Source organism: Asparagus officinalis, chromosome 1 (genome assembly GCF_001876935.1).
Source record: "Asparagus officinalis chromosome 1, Aspof.V1, whole genome shotgun sequence".
NCBI classification, from domain to species: domain Eukaryota; kingdom Viridiplantae; phylum Streptophyta; class Magnoliopsida; order Asparagales; family Asparagaceae; genus Asparagus; species Asparagus officinalis.
The window spans coordinates 15,097,519-15,116,567 of NC_033794.1; the positions used below are offsets into that span (position 1 = coordinate 15,097,519).

General features: G+C 38.6%; 4 protein-coding genes across 4 annotated transcripts in view; 3 read left to right on the forward strand and 1 right to left on the reverse strand.

The window, feature by feature from the left end:
- Positions 1–295, reverse strand: part of LOC109851425 — a 7,864-nt gene extending 7,569 nt beyond the window's left edge. The window contains exon 1 of the mRNA XM_020421557.1: positions 124–295. Within this exon, the coding sequence (XP_020277146.1) occupies positions 124–195 (72 nt within the window). The 5' untranslated portion in view covers positions 196–295. The remainder of the gene's footprint in view (positions 1–123) is intronic.
- LOC109851434 (N-alpha-acetyltransferase 11) lies at positions 1,475–2,625 on the forward strand. The gene is given in 3 exon segments (XM_020421569.1): positions 1,475–1,611; positions 1,613–1,777; positions 2,190–2,625. Coding segments are annotated over 3 exon segments (546 nt in total). The 3' UTR covers positions 2,434–2,625.
- LOC109831003 (wall-associated receptor kinase-like 8) lies at positions 5,285–8,752 on the forward strand. The gene is given in 13 exon segments (XM_020398350.1): positions 5,285–5,366; positions 5,561–5,776; positions 5,824–5,907; positions 5,910–6,077; positions 6,142–6,246; positions 6,331–6,392; positions 6,465–6,488; positions 7,424–7,556; positions 7,559–7,749; positions 7,752–7,889; positions 7,892–7,981; positions 7,984–8,155; positions 8,193–8,752. Coding segments are annotated over 13 exon segments (1,611 nt in total). The 3' UTR covers positions 8,339–8,752.
- On the forward strand, positions 12,939–14,342 carry LOC109831010 (zinc finger MYM-type protein 1-like). Its single transcript, XM_020398357.1, has 2 exons — positions 12,939–13,442; positions 13,530–14,342. The coding sequence occupies exons 1-2, from the start codon at positions 12,939–12,941 to the stop codon at positions 14,340–14,342; spliced, it is 1,317 nt and encodes a 438-aa protein (XP_020253946.1).

Genomic DNA, 19,049 nt, shown 5'->3' on the forward strand with positions numbered 1-19,049 from the left:
ATCAAATCCCACAAGGGATTCGCAAAGGAGACAGTACGCAGCTCATCAACCATATCAACTCCCAAAAAAAACACACACACAAGCAAAAACGAAACAAATAAATGAAATGAACTTCTTTGCTACCTTCCAACCGAGAGAGACCGAGTACTCGAACTTGTTGACGGCGTAGCGAACCCACGTCGACAGAGAAGCCATTGCAATTTTTGATTTTTAGAAATTTTGCAGGATTTGGTCCCCCTTCTTCTTCCTCCTCCCCCTTCTCTGAAATTAAAAAAACCCTTGGTAATGAACTCGACTCTCTGGTGAGCGAAATTTTGTCGTGTTAGATTCTAGTCCAGTCGGAGGCGAAGCGTTTGGGCTTTTCTTTGGGCCTTGTTTAGGCGCTAGTTTCGGCTCAATACTGCCTACAGTCCATTTTGTTAGGAGTGAAAACGAATAATATAAGAATTGAATTTGATACTATCACGGTGGTAATTTGCAAATATGGATACGAATACAGTATAATTCGACAAGGGAATTTATGATTCAGATATTCCAAAATCAAATAAGAATAAAGGTTGTATAAGAGAAATGTATATGGATGCGTGTGCGCGCACATGCATTTCATGAATGAGAGAACAGAGCATTACAGTGTTTGATATATCTATACATCTAAGAATAAACCTATGTATCGTCAAAATTGACATATCATCTATTAATCTAACGGTGAGAATTATTTTAATTTTATGTCCAATACATATATTTGATATGAACTCGAATTTACTCATATATTGTATTTTGTGTCGGCGTTCTACCAGCTATAAATATTAAGTATTTATATTTTCATCGTGTCGAATATGTTTGTTGGATATCGATGTTCATTTTGCATCTGGTCTTGAAACCTTTACACACTTCATTCTTAACGTCACTTATGCTCAGTTTTCTCTCTCATTCCTTGCCGATAACGATGTTCATTTTGCATCTGGTCTTGAAACCTTTACACACTTCATTCTTAACGTCACTTATGCTCAGTTTTCTCTCTCATTCCTTGCCCAAAGTTCTCGCCTGCATTTGGTAGCTATTTTCATAATACAAGATTCGTCATTTGATGTTTTTAGTTTTTGTAACTGAGTGAGAAGGAAGAAATTTGAGATAGAAAACTATCATAAACTATAAATATGATGTAAATACTCCTTGCTATAGTTTTTAGGAGGTATTTTAGCTCAATGTGGCACAGTTGGAGGGCAAGTTTGCAAACATCTAGATCTGGGGGCTAAATCTGCAAACATGGATGATTTCAGAGGTACACAATTAAAACCCCCAAAATACCAAGTATGCCGGGCTACGGGGCTCCGCAATTCTGTAGGCCCAGCCCAAACTGACATTTTAATATCATCTGAAATAAGTCCTCTCCTCGATTTTCTCTCCACTCCCGTTTCCTCCCCCCAAAATCTCCCGAAACCCTAACCCTAGAAATCGACCCTAGAAATCGGCCATGGTGTGCATCCGCAAGGCGACGATGGACGATCTCCTCGCGATGCAAGCCTGCAACCTCCTCTGCCTCCCGGAGAACTACCAGATGAAGTACTACTTCTACCACATCCTCTCATGGCCGCAGCTCCTCTTCGTTGGAGGAGGAGTCGTCGGAGCCCTGCCATGGCCACATCACCTCGCTCGCCGTCCTCCGATCGCACCGCAAGCTCGGCCTGGCCACGAAGCTCATGACGGCGGCGCAGAACGCCATGGAAGGGGTTTTTGGTGCTGAGTATGTGTCGCTTCACGTGAGGAGGAGCAACAGGTGCTTGTTATTTTGAGCTATTACAGGCTTTAACACCCCAAAGTTGCAGTCTTTTAACTTTGATACCCCTGAAGTTTTATTTTGACAAATTGATACCATAAAGTTTTAATTGTGTTACTTTCCTCCGAAACCCCGAGAAACTGAGTTTTGGTAAGAAATTTCTCATATACTTTTCTATGTTGATATTCTTGAACAAAGTTAGCGTAAACTTTCATGCAGTTTGTCGTATCAATTGTGAAAATGGAATTTCAGGGCATCAAAGTGACAAAAAAAATAAAAAGAGTATCTTTGGGGCATTAAAGTAAAATACTCATAGGCTTTAACAAAGTAAAATGATAAAAACATTGCCTTACTTCTCGAAATCTATATACTTGCATATTTACAGTTATGGATATTAATGACGTTAAAACAGGGCGGCATTCAATTTGTATGCTAATACGCTTGGTTACAAGATCAATGATGTGGAGGCGAAGTATTATGCGGATGGGGAGGATGCGTATGATATGAGGAAGCAGCTGAGGGGAAAGGAGATCAGGATGGAGCAGCTTGGGCACGGGCATGGCCATGGCCATCATCATCATCATCATCATCATGGAGGTGGGTGTTGCTCCGGGGAGGCTGTGAAGACGGGCGGAGAGCAGAAGTCACGATCTTGAGGTTTGTTTTTCATGGGTTTCTGGGTATGGACAATTATGTCATATGTTATGGATATTTTGTTGCTATAGCAGATGTTATTTTCTTTGTTATGTAGCTGTATTGTGCAATGGCGAAACATGTTGCTTTAAGAAGCTTGAGATTTTGTCTTGATAAGATTGATTATTGAGGGGTTTTGGTTTGATTAGTGGTTTTGTTATGGTTTGTTTATTATAGAAAATTGGTGGGTTTCCATATGTAGGCTATTAATGTGACTTATGGCTGGTGTTTGGCTGCATTATTGATATCTTTACTAGGGGTATTATGATAGAAAAACAAAAGTCAGGAACTTGATAATATAGGATACTGTTTTGTTGGTGTTGCTCTTGTGGCCGCTGCTCACAGAAATTTGTTTTCTTTTTATCTTCTCAAACTTCTTTAAGTCGACCCACTGATAGTGTCTTTGAGTTGCAAATGATTGTTCCTTCAGTTGAGATATAGAATCGCCTATGTATCTGAACACGACTTTTTCGCCCTTGGTTTTATCTTTTATGGATACTTGTATATACATGGTATATTAATAATGTTTGTAATCATTATTTCGTTTGCTGTTATAATTATCAAATGTCAACTGGTGTTTATGTTATTTTCGGTGTAGTCTGTATTTTTTTCAATAACTGCACTGCATAATATTGTTACTCTTCATAAATGGTTGAGGCAAATGCTTGTGGCACTTTTATGAGTCAGGTTGGAAGACAAGTTTCATTTTAATTGCTTGTATGTTTATGGGTTTTGAAAATGTCACGTGCTACTTTGGTATTCTATTATGTGTTGACTGGTTGCTGCGGATGTGTGGAAACTCAATTACTGTCTTATATCTAATTATCAATACGACTATGTTGGGATAACGTCATAAGTGATTTGGCTTACTCATGCTTTTATTGGTTTTGGTGGTCAGATAAATGATGTTTGGCCTGTAGATTGATGGTGGATATGTGTATCTTATTCACTTCTCTAGGTTTTGTTCTGTGAATGCTCTACGTTTTGTTCAGTGAATGATGGAAAAACTTCACACATGCCAAATAACTATCTTATTTCCTTGTTTTGTCTAGTTTTATCTGCCTTTCCTTCTTTTATATAGATAGGAAATAGGAAATAATGTGTATAGACTGGCAGCTTGTTTTGCTAAATTAGGTGCCCAGAAATAATGTACATATACATGTTATTCTTTCTGTGTGTGTGTGTACACACACGTGTGTATACACGCGCGCGTGGGTGTTTGTGCTTGTTTGTGTATGCATGTGTGTGCTCTCTGTTATTTGATGTTATTTCTTCAAAGAGGAATTAGTAGGTAAGGTCCAAAGATTTTATAAATTAGGGCCTCTATTACTTGATATTATTTCTTCAGATAGCCAAATTTTCCTATATTTCATCCCTTTCTTCCTTGTGTGAGTTTTCTTCTACACTAGCATTGATTGCTAAATGCCTCGTTGTCATGTCTATCGCATCTAGACCATTTATTCATGAAGTCAACTTGTTAGACAGTTGAGGCATTTAAGGCTATGATTTATAGTGGATGGACTTTGCAATCTTATGCTGCAATTACGTCTACATAGTTGCTTCTTCTTCTGAGTCTTTCGTGTGTCCAACCTTGCCCTCCTTATTTCTGGTCAAGCAATTTGTTGAAGCCCACTTGGTACGTCAGATTCTCGGAATTTAACGTCTAGGACTAGTTTCTCTGTCATCTTTGAGTTGTAGTGGAAAATTATTTTTTAGAAGTTTTAGACATCAATTAAGCTGATCTCCTGTTTATCATGACTGTACTCGAGGAGAATTCAAGTCTCCAGGCTGTGAGATCAACTCAACTCCATTTCAACGAGGCTAGTAGGTAAGGTATGCTTAATGTCAGATTTTTCAGCAATCCTTAACTAGTAAATATTGCATCTCGATTGTGTAATGGATATGCTTTATGATGACCCTGATATTTATTAATCGTAATGTGTGGGGGTGAATTTGCTGCTTCTTCTTGTTTCCATGGTCAGTTAGAACTTACCTGAGACCCACTGTTGTAAATAGCGGCCGACAGCGGCACTATTTCGGCGCAAATAGTGGTAGTGCACAGCTTACTGCTACGATTTCATTGATTGCGGTGAACAATAGCGCTTGTGAGCGCTTTTCGCTTGCTAAAGCGCTTGAAAGTACAAAATAGCGGTAAATAGCGAGAAATAGTGCGCACTTGTCTATGCTTGAAAGCTTCATTTTTATGTCTGGTTTCATATAGTAAATACAATTATGTTGCTACTAATCAATGTTTTTCTATTGTTAAGAATTTTCTATTAGCAACTTGAAAATAAAAAAATGGGTCAAATAGCAGTCTTTTTGATAAACATGAACGCTTTTTCATTTTGTATGGTACTTTTGTTAATATTATGTGATTGTTATACATCTATTTCATGCTTAGGATCTCTATAAATCATTAAATATGCATTTGTAGAATTTTTATTTTTTTCTTTATTTTTTTTGAATATTTATACATATTTATATTAGGCCACTATTTGACTTTGCGTTGTTTTTCGTTATAGCCCTAAATAGCTTTAGTGGTGTTTCACCGCTGCGAGGCTATTTGCTATCGATAACCTTACTTAGAACTCCTGCGAATTAACTTGTGGAAATTAACTTTTTTTCATCTCAAATGTTCTACTGTACATTTCTTCATGATCTCTTAACTTTTAGTTCTGAAGTTCAGACTTCAAATAGCTTGAACTTTTATATACTACACGATTTATCACTCAAATTGACTGTAAGTTTCCAAACGGCTAGAATTTGATTCATCCATTGTAAAATTGCAATCACTTGATATGTACGACTCCCTCAATGTCAAAGGTCATCACTCTGTATATAATTGTTAGATGTCCTTTACCTTTACTGTTGAAAGCTACCATTGAGCTGAGTCAAGGTCAGTTAACACAAATGATTTTCCATAAATTTGTAGTCTCCTCCAAGGACAGGACATCTGCAGACAAATTAGGACCCACCTTTCAGTATATGCATATATAGAGGAGGCAACCGAGTGAAAGGTCAAAAAGATAATAACCAGAAACTAGAGAAATGGAAAGGATCATTTTTTGCTGCAGCTGGTACTGGTACCAGAAACAACTGTAAATGCAGCTGCATCCACCGATATTTCACTAGCGGTGTGTCAAGATTCCTGCAGCAACATTAGCATTCCCTACCCTTTTGGTATTGGCACTGGTTGCTTCTGTGCAGGCTTTGAGATCCAATGTAAGGAGGTTGATCAGAAGCTGAAGGCTTTCTATGGTGGCAACACCAGCTCCCTTGCTGTCATTGACATCTCACTGTTAGAAGGCCAAGCACGAGTGCTCAACCAACTGTCCTATGATTATTACAACAAGTCTGGCCGTATGGACTATTCGAGCACATATATGGATTTGAGAGGCTCCCTGTTCACGACTCCACCACCCTGAACAAATTCACTGCCATGGCTGTGACACCCTTGCATACATAGTAGGAGACAATGGAAATTTCTATGCAAGTGGGTGTGTATCCATCTGTAACAGTGATGATAAGATCACTAATGGCTCATGCAGGGGCACAGGCTGTTGCCAGACTTCCATTCCAGATGGCCTTGTCTTCTTCAACTCTACATTTTTCTAACTAATTATCACCGTAGATATGTTCCTAAATACATCCTTTCAGCTATGTCTTTGTAGCAGATAAGGATTGGTTCACTTTAATTTCTTCGGATTTGGTGGATTGGAATTTTCTCCAGAAATACAAGGACGGAGTCCCTCTGGTGATAGACTGGGTAGTCGGAGGTGAGAAATGCGATACAGCAGTGCACACTACCTCTTACGTGTGCGCAACAGCAGCATATGTGTAAACTCTTACTCTGGTATCAGTTACTTTTTCAACTGCTCTAAAAATTATGAAGGAAACCCCTACCTTAAAGAGGGATGCCGAGGTACGTTTCCTCTATATTCTCAAACTTCACCTTCATTATCTTTTATTTTAATGTTGAATTGCTTAAACACAGAAGGGAGCTAGTCATGCCCTTCTGGTTAGCACAGCAGTGACCCTAAAAACATCGAGTGCAACCCAAATCCTCATCCAGGAAGACTTCCGCTATGGGTGAAGTTGGCTCTAGGTAAGTGTTCATATGAACCTCTAAACAATGTAAACATAAATCTAAATGGCAAACCTCCTGTTCTCCTTCTCGTCAGTAACTTACAATTTAGGGTAAATCTCGCAAAAGCCTGATTAAGTTTTGGCCTTTGGCAAATTAACTCCCAAAAAGTTTGAAACTCTTACTAAACCCCAGAAGTTTGGGAATTATAGAAAATCCCCACAGTATTGTGACTTTTTTGCACTTAACCCCTCATACCAGTGTAAGGCCATAATTGAGTTCCCAAACAGAAAATACCACTTAAACCTTATAAACTAGTCGTTGGGGTCAAGTGAAAAAAGAACAAAATGATTTTGGGGTTCTTTCTCGAATTCATTGGCAGTTTAGTGAGAGTTCCCAAGTTTTTGGTGGTTGAATGCCAAAGGCCCAAGCTTATTGGGGATTTAGTGAAATTTATCCTGCAATTTAGGTGCTTTTGAAAAACCTGCTGCCTCTTAATGCGAAGGAGCAATTTTTCTTTCCCTCTCTCAAGAAAAGCCCTCTAATTCCCTTAGACTGAGAATGCAACCAACCAACAATTGTGACACTAAAGTATCTTGAAAGGTAAACTTGCCTTTTGAGGGATAAATATTGCGAAACAAAAGTACTTTTAATGGCAAAATATTGCCTTTGAAGGTCTCGTATAATCATATGAAAAGAACGTCACATATCTATTAGGTTGTCGTATCATCATTAGAGTTGGCAGGGACTGAACAAAACTGTTCCTCTTATCATTGAATTTACACTCATTTGCTTGTATCTGCAGCAACTGAAATTGATATTGTTTTACTTATTGTTTTCAGCTTTTGCATGTGTGTCGAGAGTGAAAGAGAAAGCTTGTTAAAGGGAAAGGAAGGTTCTTCCAGAAAAACGGAGTTCTACTGTTGTATGAAGAGATCAAGTCGAAAGATTCTAGATGCGGGGCTTTGTTCAGGATATTTGGAAAAGAAGATAAGGAAGAGGCAAAAATAATTTTGACATGAATCTAATCCTTGGGCATGGAGGACATGGGACAGTTTATAAGCGAATTTTAGAAGGAAAAGTAACCGTTGCCATGAAGAAGTCTAGGATGATTGATGAAAGCCAAAAGGAAGAATTTGTGAAAGAGATTCTACTTACATCACAAATTAAACATAAGAGTTTAGTTAAGCTTTTTTGGGGTATTGCATAGAGGTTGAAGTTCCAATATTGGTATATGAATTTCCTTCTAACGGGGCTCTTCATGATTATAACCATGGCAATAATTGCCTGCAATTTATTCCATTAGAACTTCGTCTCAGGATTGATATAGAATCCCCGCCAAAGCAGTCGCCTATTTGCACTCCTCAGCTTCGCCTCCCATCCTTCATGGTGATGATAAGTACTCTAGCATCCTAATAGATGAGAACTATGTTATGTGGCAAAAGCGTCTGATTTCGGTGCTTCAACTCGAGTAGCCTTGGATGAAAAGTTAACTGCTCATAAGGAAGAATGCATTTGGTTTCAAAGGGCCCAAAACAGAGAAGAGTCTTGCGTCCACCTTTCTCTCTATGATGAATGGAGGTCGTTTAATGCAGGTTTTTGATGCTGAGCTTAACAATGGAGCGCAAATGGATGAAGGGCAATTAGAGATGTTGCTTGAAGTTTATTACCTTGCGAAACAATGACTTAGCATGAAGGGAGAATAAAGGCCCACCATGAAAGAGGTGGTGAAGGGGCTTCAGAAGTTGAGGAAGTTCAATCAGGCATCTATGGAAGCAGCATAAAAAGCCTGAAGAATTGGAGATCTTGCTTAGAGATTTATCAAACCGCTCTGTCGGTGATGCTACTGGATATACTATAGTTTGGAGAATAGGGCAGTACTGAGCATTGAAGGCAGGCGCTGAAGCTGTGTGCTTCTCTTTAAGTCGTATAAGATTTGATGGTGGTAATTGTTAACTTGCTATATTCCGCAAAGTGAATGTAATGGACTAGTAAAGCTGTTTGTGTTTGCTGGATCTAGTGGTTGTTGTAGACTTCATGTTATCGATTATATGTTTCTGAATACTGTTGGGTCTACTGGTTGTACTAATTGTTCTAGCATTCCCAGACGACAAACTTATCGGTTTCAGTTGTACTCAGTCAATTAGACGTTAAACAGTAGATGCATTTTCTCATATTAGAAGGCTCCTTGTCATCTTTGATTGTTACTTGTCAATGACATTACTTGTTGATTATGCAGGGTCTAGTGGTCGTGGTACGTTACGTCTCGTTTGGTATTGTGAGAATAAGTGTGAACGAAATACAATTGTAACTTCTCATTCATTCATACATACTGATAGAAATGTTAAATTCCCATTTCTAATCAATTTCAACTTAATGTGGAAATTGTCGTTTTCAATGAGTTATTAATGAATTGATTTTCCCACTTAAGTAAGAATCAAAATAATAAAATAAATTCCGGATATACCTTTTTTAAATATATTCCCATCTATTTCTTTTCTCTGATCGTACCCAAACACGAGAATAGGAATGAGCATTCCATTCACACGTTAATTTCATTATTTTGGATCTTATGGTTGCAATGCTGTAGCCTTATTGCTTATATCTGAGCTATGTCTGTTGTTTGAATTATGGTTCAGGAGTGGGTTAATGCTGAAACAGAGCCCTATATTTTTTACTTTCTGACACTCCAAAGAGTTCCTCTTCATGCATGTTGCTACAAAATCGACACAATTTAGTGGCTGAGCAGACTATGGAAGTGCAAGCATTCATTTGATCTACACAAAGCTTGTTGTTTTGTTTTGTAGAGAACCGGTTTTCCCTAAAAGAAAAAGGAAAAATCAAGAGTTTTCTACCTGATGCAATAAGTTGAGAGTTTCAACTAGGCCATTTTAATGTCCTTAATTAGGACTTACTGTTAATTGGGGTTATAGAATGCCAAAGGGCATGGAAATTTCACGTAGCTAGCAAAAAAAATACCTCATAGTTTCATTCACGCAAAGAGAAAAGAACGATTTTTCTTCTTGGGATCTGAGAGGTGTAGAAGGGAGAGGAGCAAACTTCTGTTAAGGTAAGATTTTTTTTGATTCTTTTAGTCTTGGATTGATGTAGCAAACCTTTTTCAGCGATCGGCGTTGTTTCTGGCGATGCCCGACGACCTGATCACCGAACCCAAACGAACCCTTTTGGGTTCGTAAGCAGTGAACGGACAGAAGGAAGAAGAAGGTGAAAATGAAAATTTTCACATAAACCCCTAGCTATACGAAGTTTCTTTTAGATCCAACTTTGTTCTAGAAAAAAGAATAAAAACAAAGTTTGAGAAAACCCCTTAGAACCAGAGCATTAGCCAAAATAGTGTATGGATAGAATCATTGGATTAAATGTCTAGGACGCAGTAGACGGCTGTAGACACTCGCCCAACATTAAAACCTGAGGAAATGTCAACTTCCCCTTCGATGAAATACCGAGGAAATGTCTCAATAGCTAATTACGGGGGACTTTCTTTTATGAAATACGGAGGAAATATCTCAATAGCTAATTACACGAGACTATTATTTCTATGTAATTAGCAAACATAACTAAATTACATGAAACTCAGATCCCGTGCTTTTTAAAAATAAAATTTTACAAAATCGATCAACTTTCAGGTAATTTTGCTGATGTGACTAAAAAATAGTCGATTTTGCTAAGTAAATATCTTTTTGATTGATTTCACTAATTAAATGTTAAAAGTGGTCTATTTTAAAATTGTCCTTTTCAAATATTAATACATGAAGCAGATTTACACCCATAGATCCTTCATATAGATATTTGAAACTTCTAACAAACAAGGTGACCGAGATTGACAGTGAAAGGTTTGAGGTGATTGTATGTTTGTTTTTATAAACCGGTTCATCAAATAATTTTTTCTGCACATCCATTCATATTGTTCAAGATTTAACATAGAATTTTTTTGGTAGACATGATCTCTACCATTGATGCTCTAATTTCTTCATGAAATTAGTGGGTAAGCCACGAGCAATTCCTTGCATGTCCAAAGTTCTTGTTTTTCTTCTTTAGGTTCAAAAAAATTGTATTATCTATATATTTATTGATCCTATATATCTAGATCTATTTAAGCTCTCCTTTTACCTTCATGTTAATGCATATATATTTAATTTCGATGCCCATGTCTATTATATGGAGGCCCTTAAATTTGATGACAACGGTCAACTCTTCACATATGTATAGAGGGAGATTTTGCAATCGAGAATTTTCTTGGCAACCAATGTACACTTCCACCTCGTTGACAGGAGCCGCAGACGTGCATATCGAGGTTCTTGATCAAAGGGGTCCAGCTGTTGCGTTGCACAATTTATTAAATCAAGTTAAGTGTTAATCAACATAGATACATTGAAGTCCTTGCAAAAGTCACCAAGAGTTTGTTTTATGCTTATTTATGAAAGCATCGACTGGAGGGAGTCAAGATCTCCCTATGCTTACTCCATAAGAGCATCTCCAACAGCTTCTCCAAAATTTTCTCCAAAATGGGGAAGCAAAAGTCATATTCTCTAACTAATTTTTACACCAACCCCAACAGCTTCCCCATTTTGAAGAATCTATTTTTTCCTCCAAAAATTTGGAGAATGCTGCAGATTTGGGGAAGCTTCCCCATTTTTTCTCCTTCATCCCTATTTTGGGGAATGAGATGAGGAATATGTTGGGCCAAAAACCTAACTAAATTCTCCAAAAGTGAGAAATAGAGAAGCTGTTAGAGATGCTTCTCTTTCACTACATTTGGAAAGATTAATTAGCTAGCTGACAATTATAGCTCTAATATTTCCAAATGAAGAGAGCAATATTCTACACTCAGGTGGACTAGGAGTACGCATAAAGAGGCCTTGACTTGTGTCGATACTTGCATATTAATGTGCATATAAAACAAACATGTGGCTGAGATTTAACTTTCAATAAGTTTTGCATGGACAACGTTGGGCTCGTAGGCGACTCGTCAAGAACCCACATTCACGTCTATGCCCCCATTGTAATGGAATCAAGACATGTAAGTTTGAAGTCTCTTGGTTGCCAAAAGGAGTCCCAATCCCGTTGAGATCCTATCTTTGTAAAATTAAGGATAACGTTAACTATACTACAATCCTTGCACTGCTTATGAACTAAAACAAACAAACGTGTGGTCATATATATATATATATATATATATATATATATATTATATATATATATACTATATATATATATATATATTATATATATATATATATATATTAGGCAAAATGACCAGATTTATATATTTTGTAGAGGCATTGGTTGAGATGGTTGGTGTATTTTCTTTTAGTTTTGTCAGATTGGTATAAATTTTTGCACTGCCAGCGCCATATAGGCCTTAAATTTAGCATGAGTTCTGTTTCGCCGGCCAGGTCTGATGAGATTTTTTGTAAAAACCCCCTCATCAAATACAATTTTCCTGTTCCTACCCCCCCCCGCCCTCTCCTCTGCCTCCTCCTCCTCATCCTCTTCAACCTCCCCCCCTCATTTCCTCTCCTCTCCTCCTCCCAGGGCCCGGCCCTAGGCATAGGCAGGGGAAGCCTTTGCCTAGGGCCCCCAAAAAGACAAGGGCCCCCATTTTATATATATATATATATTATATATATATATATATATATATATATTAATATATATATATATATATATATATATATATATATATATATATATATATATATATATATATATATAGTATATATATATATGAGGAAGTATAGGGGGCTTTTGTGCAAATTTATTAGAGGGTTCTAATAGCATAAATACACAACAAAACCACCCCTATCTTCAACCTGTCCTCTGTATCCAGGGTCGCTCTCACATATAAAAAAAAAAGAAAACTGAAAACCCTCTCTCTCTGACCTCTCCCTTCTTCCAATCTTCGGATCTTCCTCCAGTGTCCCGTCCTTGTCGGCTTGTCCTCCTCCCTCTCGGCTCTCGCTCGCTGGTCGTCGGCCCGTCGCCATTGACCAAGCCAAGGTTAGGGTTTCACTTCTTCTCTTCTTTACTTCTATGCTCCTTTTGACAAGAGCGTGTATTGATGTAGAATTTTTGATTTATTGTAAGTTCTTAGTTCTCACTAGGGTTTAGGAAGTAGGGCTTTGTGGAATTAGGGTTTAAGAATTAGAGCTTTGTAAAATTAAAATTGAAATTGATTAGGGCCTAAATTGAAATTGAAATTGGAATTAGTTCTCACTAGATTTTATTGTTTAATTTCAAATTTCAATTTAAATATTTGATATATTTTAGTCCCTAACATGCTTTTTGGTAGGAATCCTTGATTAATTTATTTTTCTCAATATTTATTAGATTGTAGCAGATTCAGAATTAAATTTAGATATCATGCCTCCTCGAAAGTATATGTCTGGACATGATAAGCGGATAAAGAAACAAAAAATTGAAGAATTCAATCGATCTCAAGCGGGAGCACTTGAAAAATTTATTACTTGTAGTAGAAATATATATTCTAATTCAGTTCAAGATTCGGTGAATGTTGAAAATGAGCAACCTGAAAATCAAGAAAGCGAGGATTTGGTTAATGAAAATTTGAATGAGAATAGAAATTCCATTGAAGAAGGTGAAGAACATGAAGATTCTAATGAGAATAGAAATTTGAATGAGAATAGCAATGTAAATGAACATGAAGAAAATGTAAATGAACATGAAGATTTGGTACAAGAAGAAAACCTTGAAAGAAGGCCTTCAAACATAAATGACCCAGGAAATTGGAAAAATATTGATCAAAGATTGAGAGACTTACTGATTGAAAGAGGTCCCAAAAAAATGATAATCTTGATTTTCCAAAAGATTCAGAAGGCAGACATTTCTCCTCAACACATTTCATTCGTAACTTATCCAATGGTGAATATCATGATAGAAAATGGCTAATCTATTCAAATTCTTTGGACAAGGTTTTTTTGTTTTTGTTGTAAGTTGTTCAAAAATGATGCAAACAAAATTCAATTGGCAAATGATGGAGTTAGAGACTGGAGAAATCTTAGTGCCAGACTTAAAAGTCATGAAACAAGTAGTGAACACATTGTTAACATGAAGAGTTGGATTGAATTAGAGATCAGATTACGACAAAATGCGACAATCGATAAAAGTGTTGAAGAACAAATCAACAAAGAACGAGAACATTGGAGAAAAGTACTATTGAGAGTAGTTGCTGTTGTGAAAACACTTGCTAAAAATAGTTTGGCATTTCGTGGAGATAATGAGAAGCTTTATGAAGAAAATAATAGAATTTTTTTAAGTATAATAGAAATGATTGTCGAATTTGATCCAATAATGAAAGAGCATGTTCGTCGACTTCAGGAGAAAGAAATTCATTATCATTATCTTAGTCACAAAATTCAAAATGAATTTATTCTTCGAATAGCAGATGAGATCAAAAGTTTAATCATCCAAAATATTAAAGAAGCAAAGTATTTTTCTGTTATTCTTGATTGTCCTCCGGATGCAAGCCATGAAGAGCAAATGTCACTTATATTAAGATGCGTGAATATTTCAACAAGCCCAATAAAGATGGAGGAGTTCTTTTTAGGATTTTTAAAGGTGGATGATACATCAGGACGAGGAATTTTTGAAGAACTTGTAAATATTTTGCAAGAGCTTAAACTTGATATTGGTGATGTAAGAGGACAAGAGTATGATAATGGTTCTAATATGAAAGGAAAACATAAAGGTGTACAAAGAAGATTATTAGAGATAAATCCTAGAGCATTCTACACACCTTGTGGTTAAAGCTTCTTGATGCTTTATAAATAAGCACAATTCATACCTACATTAAATGGGCATCGCCTTGCATTTTGACGCTGCAAGAAAGTTATCAAATTTTTTAAAAAATGTTGCCAATCAAGCTTCCTCCAATAAATTTTTTCGATGAGATAGTCATAGCCAATTCCCCATTTCAAATCTCTCTTGTGACATATGTTGACCGTAGATAAGATTTGATGAGCTTCAACTTTGGAAAAGCTTCTCTCGGGCCGATGCAACTGTAACTGCGTATCTGTCAACTAAATACTCCTATAAGCCAAATCCAAGCATTTGGAAAGAACCAATTTAGCCTTTCATAAAATTCAAATAGCTTTCAATTGCTTTTTTTGTTCCTCTTGGAATGCTTCTCTTAAGATTTGGGTTTCCTGAAAATTAATTCTGTCCCATTAATATCAACATTTTTGTCATGCTTAGGAGTATCTTCAAGGCTTAAGAACATGAACACTCAAAACTTCATTATCTGGGCAGACTTCAACCTCTCCAAATTAACACAAGAAACAAAAGATTCATCATACTGTTGAAACTGTTCAAATCTACTCTTGAGTGCAAGAAAGAGCCTTGATCACGAAATATACATGAAGCTAATTGACTCTAAAGCTCAGCTGTCATTGCCATCTCTTTAACTAGCATTTTCATTCAAGAAAGTTTCTTTCTACGAAATGATGCGACCGTTCACGAAAAATGGGTTCAACTTTAATTCTAACTGCAATTTCTTTAGCCCGTCAACGCATAGCTGCTTCAACAAAAAATAGCCATTTTTCCTGCTGTAGCTTTCAAAAAAGAAAGTGAGGCCAATCGTTAAAAGGTCTATAGCAACATCAATCTGCATATCCTCTGATTGCATGATTTTAACTTATTTTTTTTTTTGTTAATAAGCTACCCCCCCCCCGCCCTCCCTCAAAAATATCAAAACCAAATAACCATACCAAGTAAAGAATTCAAAATTCCTCAATTTCATATTGTTGCTAAGCACTCAGCATCACTGGTTTTGTCTGGGATGCTTCACTAGAACTTGCCCTAAAGTAAATCAAAGCATCTCTTATATCTGGAGCTTGGAAATCTTATTGCTTTAACCACTTTGCAACTTGACCTTCCCCGACGAGTTTGTGATGGTGGCTTAAGTGGTAACTTTAACACTTATCTGTAAGAACTTTCCACCGCTTTGGTAGAAGATGGCAAACAATGAACGTATATGTGCTCTGCATCCACTCAAAAAAAGATGAAGCTTAGCCGACCAAGAGTTTACCATATATCACAAACGTGCAAGGTTTAAGACTATGACAACCACAAGGTGTGAGAATGCTCTATGTGGTTTGCATATTGTTTGTGATTTAGTTCGAGTTATTGTTCGTGTTGCCCTAGAAAGCTTCCGCCGCACACAACAATTGGTATCAGAGCTAGATCGACAACATGGGAGATGCAAGCACATCAGGTTCGTCTCTGACAAAGGCGATACAGAGTCTGAGCATCAATAACACGAAGATTGATGTTCCGAAGTTCGATGGTAAGATCAATTTTGGATTGTGGAGGTGTCAGGTGATGGATGCTTTGGATGCACAGAATTTGGAGGAGACTCTTGAGTTAAAAGAGAAACCCGCTGAGTTGGAGGATAAGGTTTGGAGAAAGATGAACAGTAGAGCTTGTGGTGTTATTAGGTCATGCTTGACGCCGGATCTTATTTATGATGTTATGAACGAGATGTCGGCGAAGAAGATGTGGGAAACACTTAATGAGAAATATCTTACGAAGAGCATTGAAAATCGGCTTCACTTGAAGAAGAGATTTTACCAGTTCAAGATGAAGAGAGGGGTTTCCATCAGGGAGCATGTCAACAATTTCACTAAGCTACTTTCAGATATGGCCAATGTTGATATTATAGTTGAGGATGAAGACAACGCGATGCTACTTTTGTGTTCGTTGCCTGAAGATGATTATGGTACGTTCGTTCTCACTATGATCAATGGAAGAACTACAGTTAGCTACAAGGAGGTGACCTCAGCTTTGGTGAACTATGAGTTGAGGAAGAGTGATGGTGAACCCTCCGAGAAGACATCGGGAGATGTGTTAGCAGTTCGAGGCCGAGATCCAAACCGTCGTCAGTTCAACCGCTCAAAGTCAAAGAATAGGAGTGCCTATAAGAGTGTTGGTAGAAATCAATGTCGGTATTGTAAAGAAGAAGGACATTGGAAGATTGACTGCCCAAAGTGGAAAGAAAAAGCCGGAAAGAATAAGGGGAAAGCTGCACAAGCTTCAGAAGTGAATGTTGCAAAAGCTATTGGTGAGCATTCAGATTCAGATTCTTCAGGCTATTCATGCCCTGCTTTACCGTCGGTTTGCTATGCGGATTCCACGGAGTGGATGATGGATTCGGGAGCTACATATCACATCTGCCCTAAGAGGGAGTGGTTTTCTAGCTTTGAGGAGCTGGAAAGAGGGGATGTCGTGCTTATGGGTAATGATCACGTATGCCCTATTGGTGGTATTGGTTCAGTCCGGATCAGGATGCATGATGGTGTAGTGAGGGAATTGAAGGAAGTGAGGTTCGTGCCGCAGTTGACGAAGAACATCATTTCTCTTGGGACTTTGGAGGCAGCAGGATATCGAGTGATCTTAGAGGATGCTACAGTGAAGGTCACGAAGGGTTCTATGGTGGTGATGCGAGGTGTCAGGGAAAACTACCTATACTACTTGAAGGGCAAGACAGTTACAGGGGGTCTGGCAGCTTCTATCACTACAGAGGAGGACACTACCACCTTATGGCACATGAGACTTGGACACACAGGAGATAAGTCCCTACAGTCATTGGCTAAACAGGGGCTATTGAAAGGTGCTAAGACCTGCAAGATGGAATTGTGTGAGCATTGTGTACTTGGGAAGAAGACTAGAGTGAAGTTCGGCACCGCTGTTCATAACACCCAAGGTACATTGGATTATATTCACACGGACGTTTGGGGTCCTTCCAAGAACACATCTCTTGGTGGGGCCAACTATTTTGTCACTTTCATTGATGATTATTCCAGGAGGAATTGGGTATACCCGATGAAGCATAAACATCAGGTCCTGGATATTTTTGTGGAGTGGAAAAAGAAAGTGGAGCTGCAGACAGGTAGAAAGGTGAAGACTCTACGTTCAGATAACGGTGGAGAGTACAAGAGTGATCCGTTTCTGCAGTTTTGCCGGGATCACGGCATTAGAAGACACTTCACAGTTCGAGAGACACCGCAACAGAACGGGGTGGCTGAGAGATTGAACCGTACCTTGCTGGAGAAGGTGCGGTGTATGATGACGCAGAGTGGATTGCCTAGATCTTTTTGGGCCGAGGCGTTGGTTTATGCGAGCCATCTTGTGAACAGGTTGCCGTGCACTGCGATAGACGGGAAGACTCCTTTGGAGCGTTGGTTTGGTTCGGAGGCTAGTGACTATGAGTCGCTTCGGATATTCGGGTGTCCAGCTTATTATCATGTCAGTGATGGTAAATTAAATCCGAGAGCGAGGAAAGCAGTCTTTGTGGGATTTAGAGATGGAGTCAAAGGCTTCAAGTTATGGGATCCACAGGACAAGAAGATAGTTATTAGCAGAGATGTCACATTTGACGAGGCGTACATGATGAGGCCTCGAACCCCTCAGCAGGTGGAGGGAGACCAGACAGGAGAGATATCGCAGCAGGTGGAGGATGATGTGACTCCACCCACTCCAGAGAACACTGTATCCATTGAGGCTCCTACAGAGGTGACACTGGGAGGAGATGAGATGACAGATGGGCAGATACAGGATACAGTAGATCATGGGACTCAGGAACAGGGTCATGTTCAGAGGACCATTGCAGCAGATAGACCGAGGAGAGAGATTCGTCGGCCAGCTAGGTATAATGATGTCATGGTCGCATATGCATTATCAGTGGAGGTCGTTGATGATATGGTTCCAGCCACATTCAGGGAGGCAGAGTCTAGCCCCGATTCGATCAGGTGGAGGGAAGCTATGGAGGAGGAGATGCGGTCTCTTCAGAAGAACGACACTTGGACACTTGCACATCTACCTAAGGGTAAGAAAGCTATTGGTTGCAAGTGGGTATATGCGAAGAAGGAGGGATCTTCTATTGGGGACATTCGGTTCAAAGCCAGATTAGTTGCCAAGGGATATGCACAGCTTGAGGGCATTGATTACAACGAGGTATTTTCACCCGTTGTGAAGCATTCGTCGATTCGGATTTTATTGGCGTTGGTGGCACAGTTGGATTTGGATTTGGTCCAGATGGATGTGAAGACAGCCTTTCTACACGGTGATTTAGATGAGGAGATCTACATGACACAACCACAGGGTTTCAAAGCTGCAGGAAAGGAAAATTTGGTTTGTAAGCTGAAGAAGTCTCTTTATGGTTTGAAGCAGTCACCAAGACAGTGGTAGATCTTAGAGGACGCTACAGTGAAGGTCACGAAGGGTTCTATGGTGGTGATGCGAGGTGTCAGGGAAAACAACCTATACTACTTGAAGGGCAAGACAGTTACAGGGGGTCTGGCAGCTTCTATCACTACAGAGGAGGACACTACCACCTTATGGCACCTGAGACTTGGACACACAGGAGATAAGTCCCTACAGTCATTGGCTAAACAGGGGCTATTGAAAGGTGCTAAGACCTGCAAGATGGAATTGTGTGAGCATTGTGTACTTGGGAAG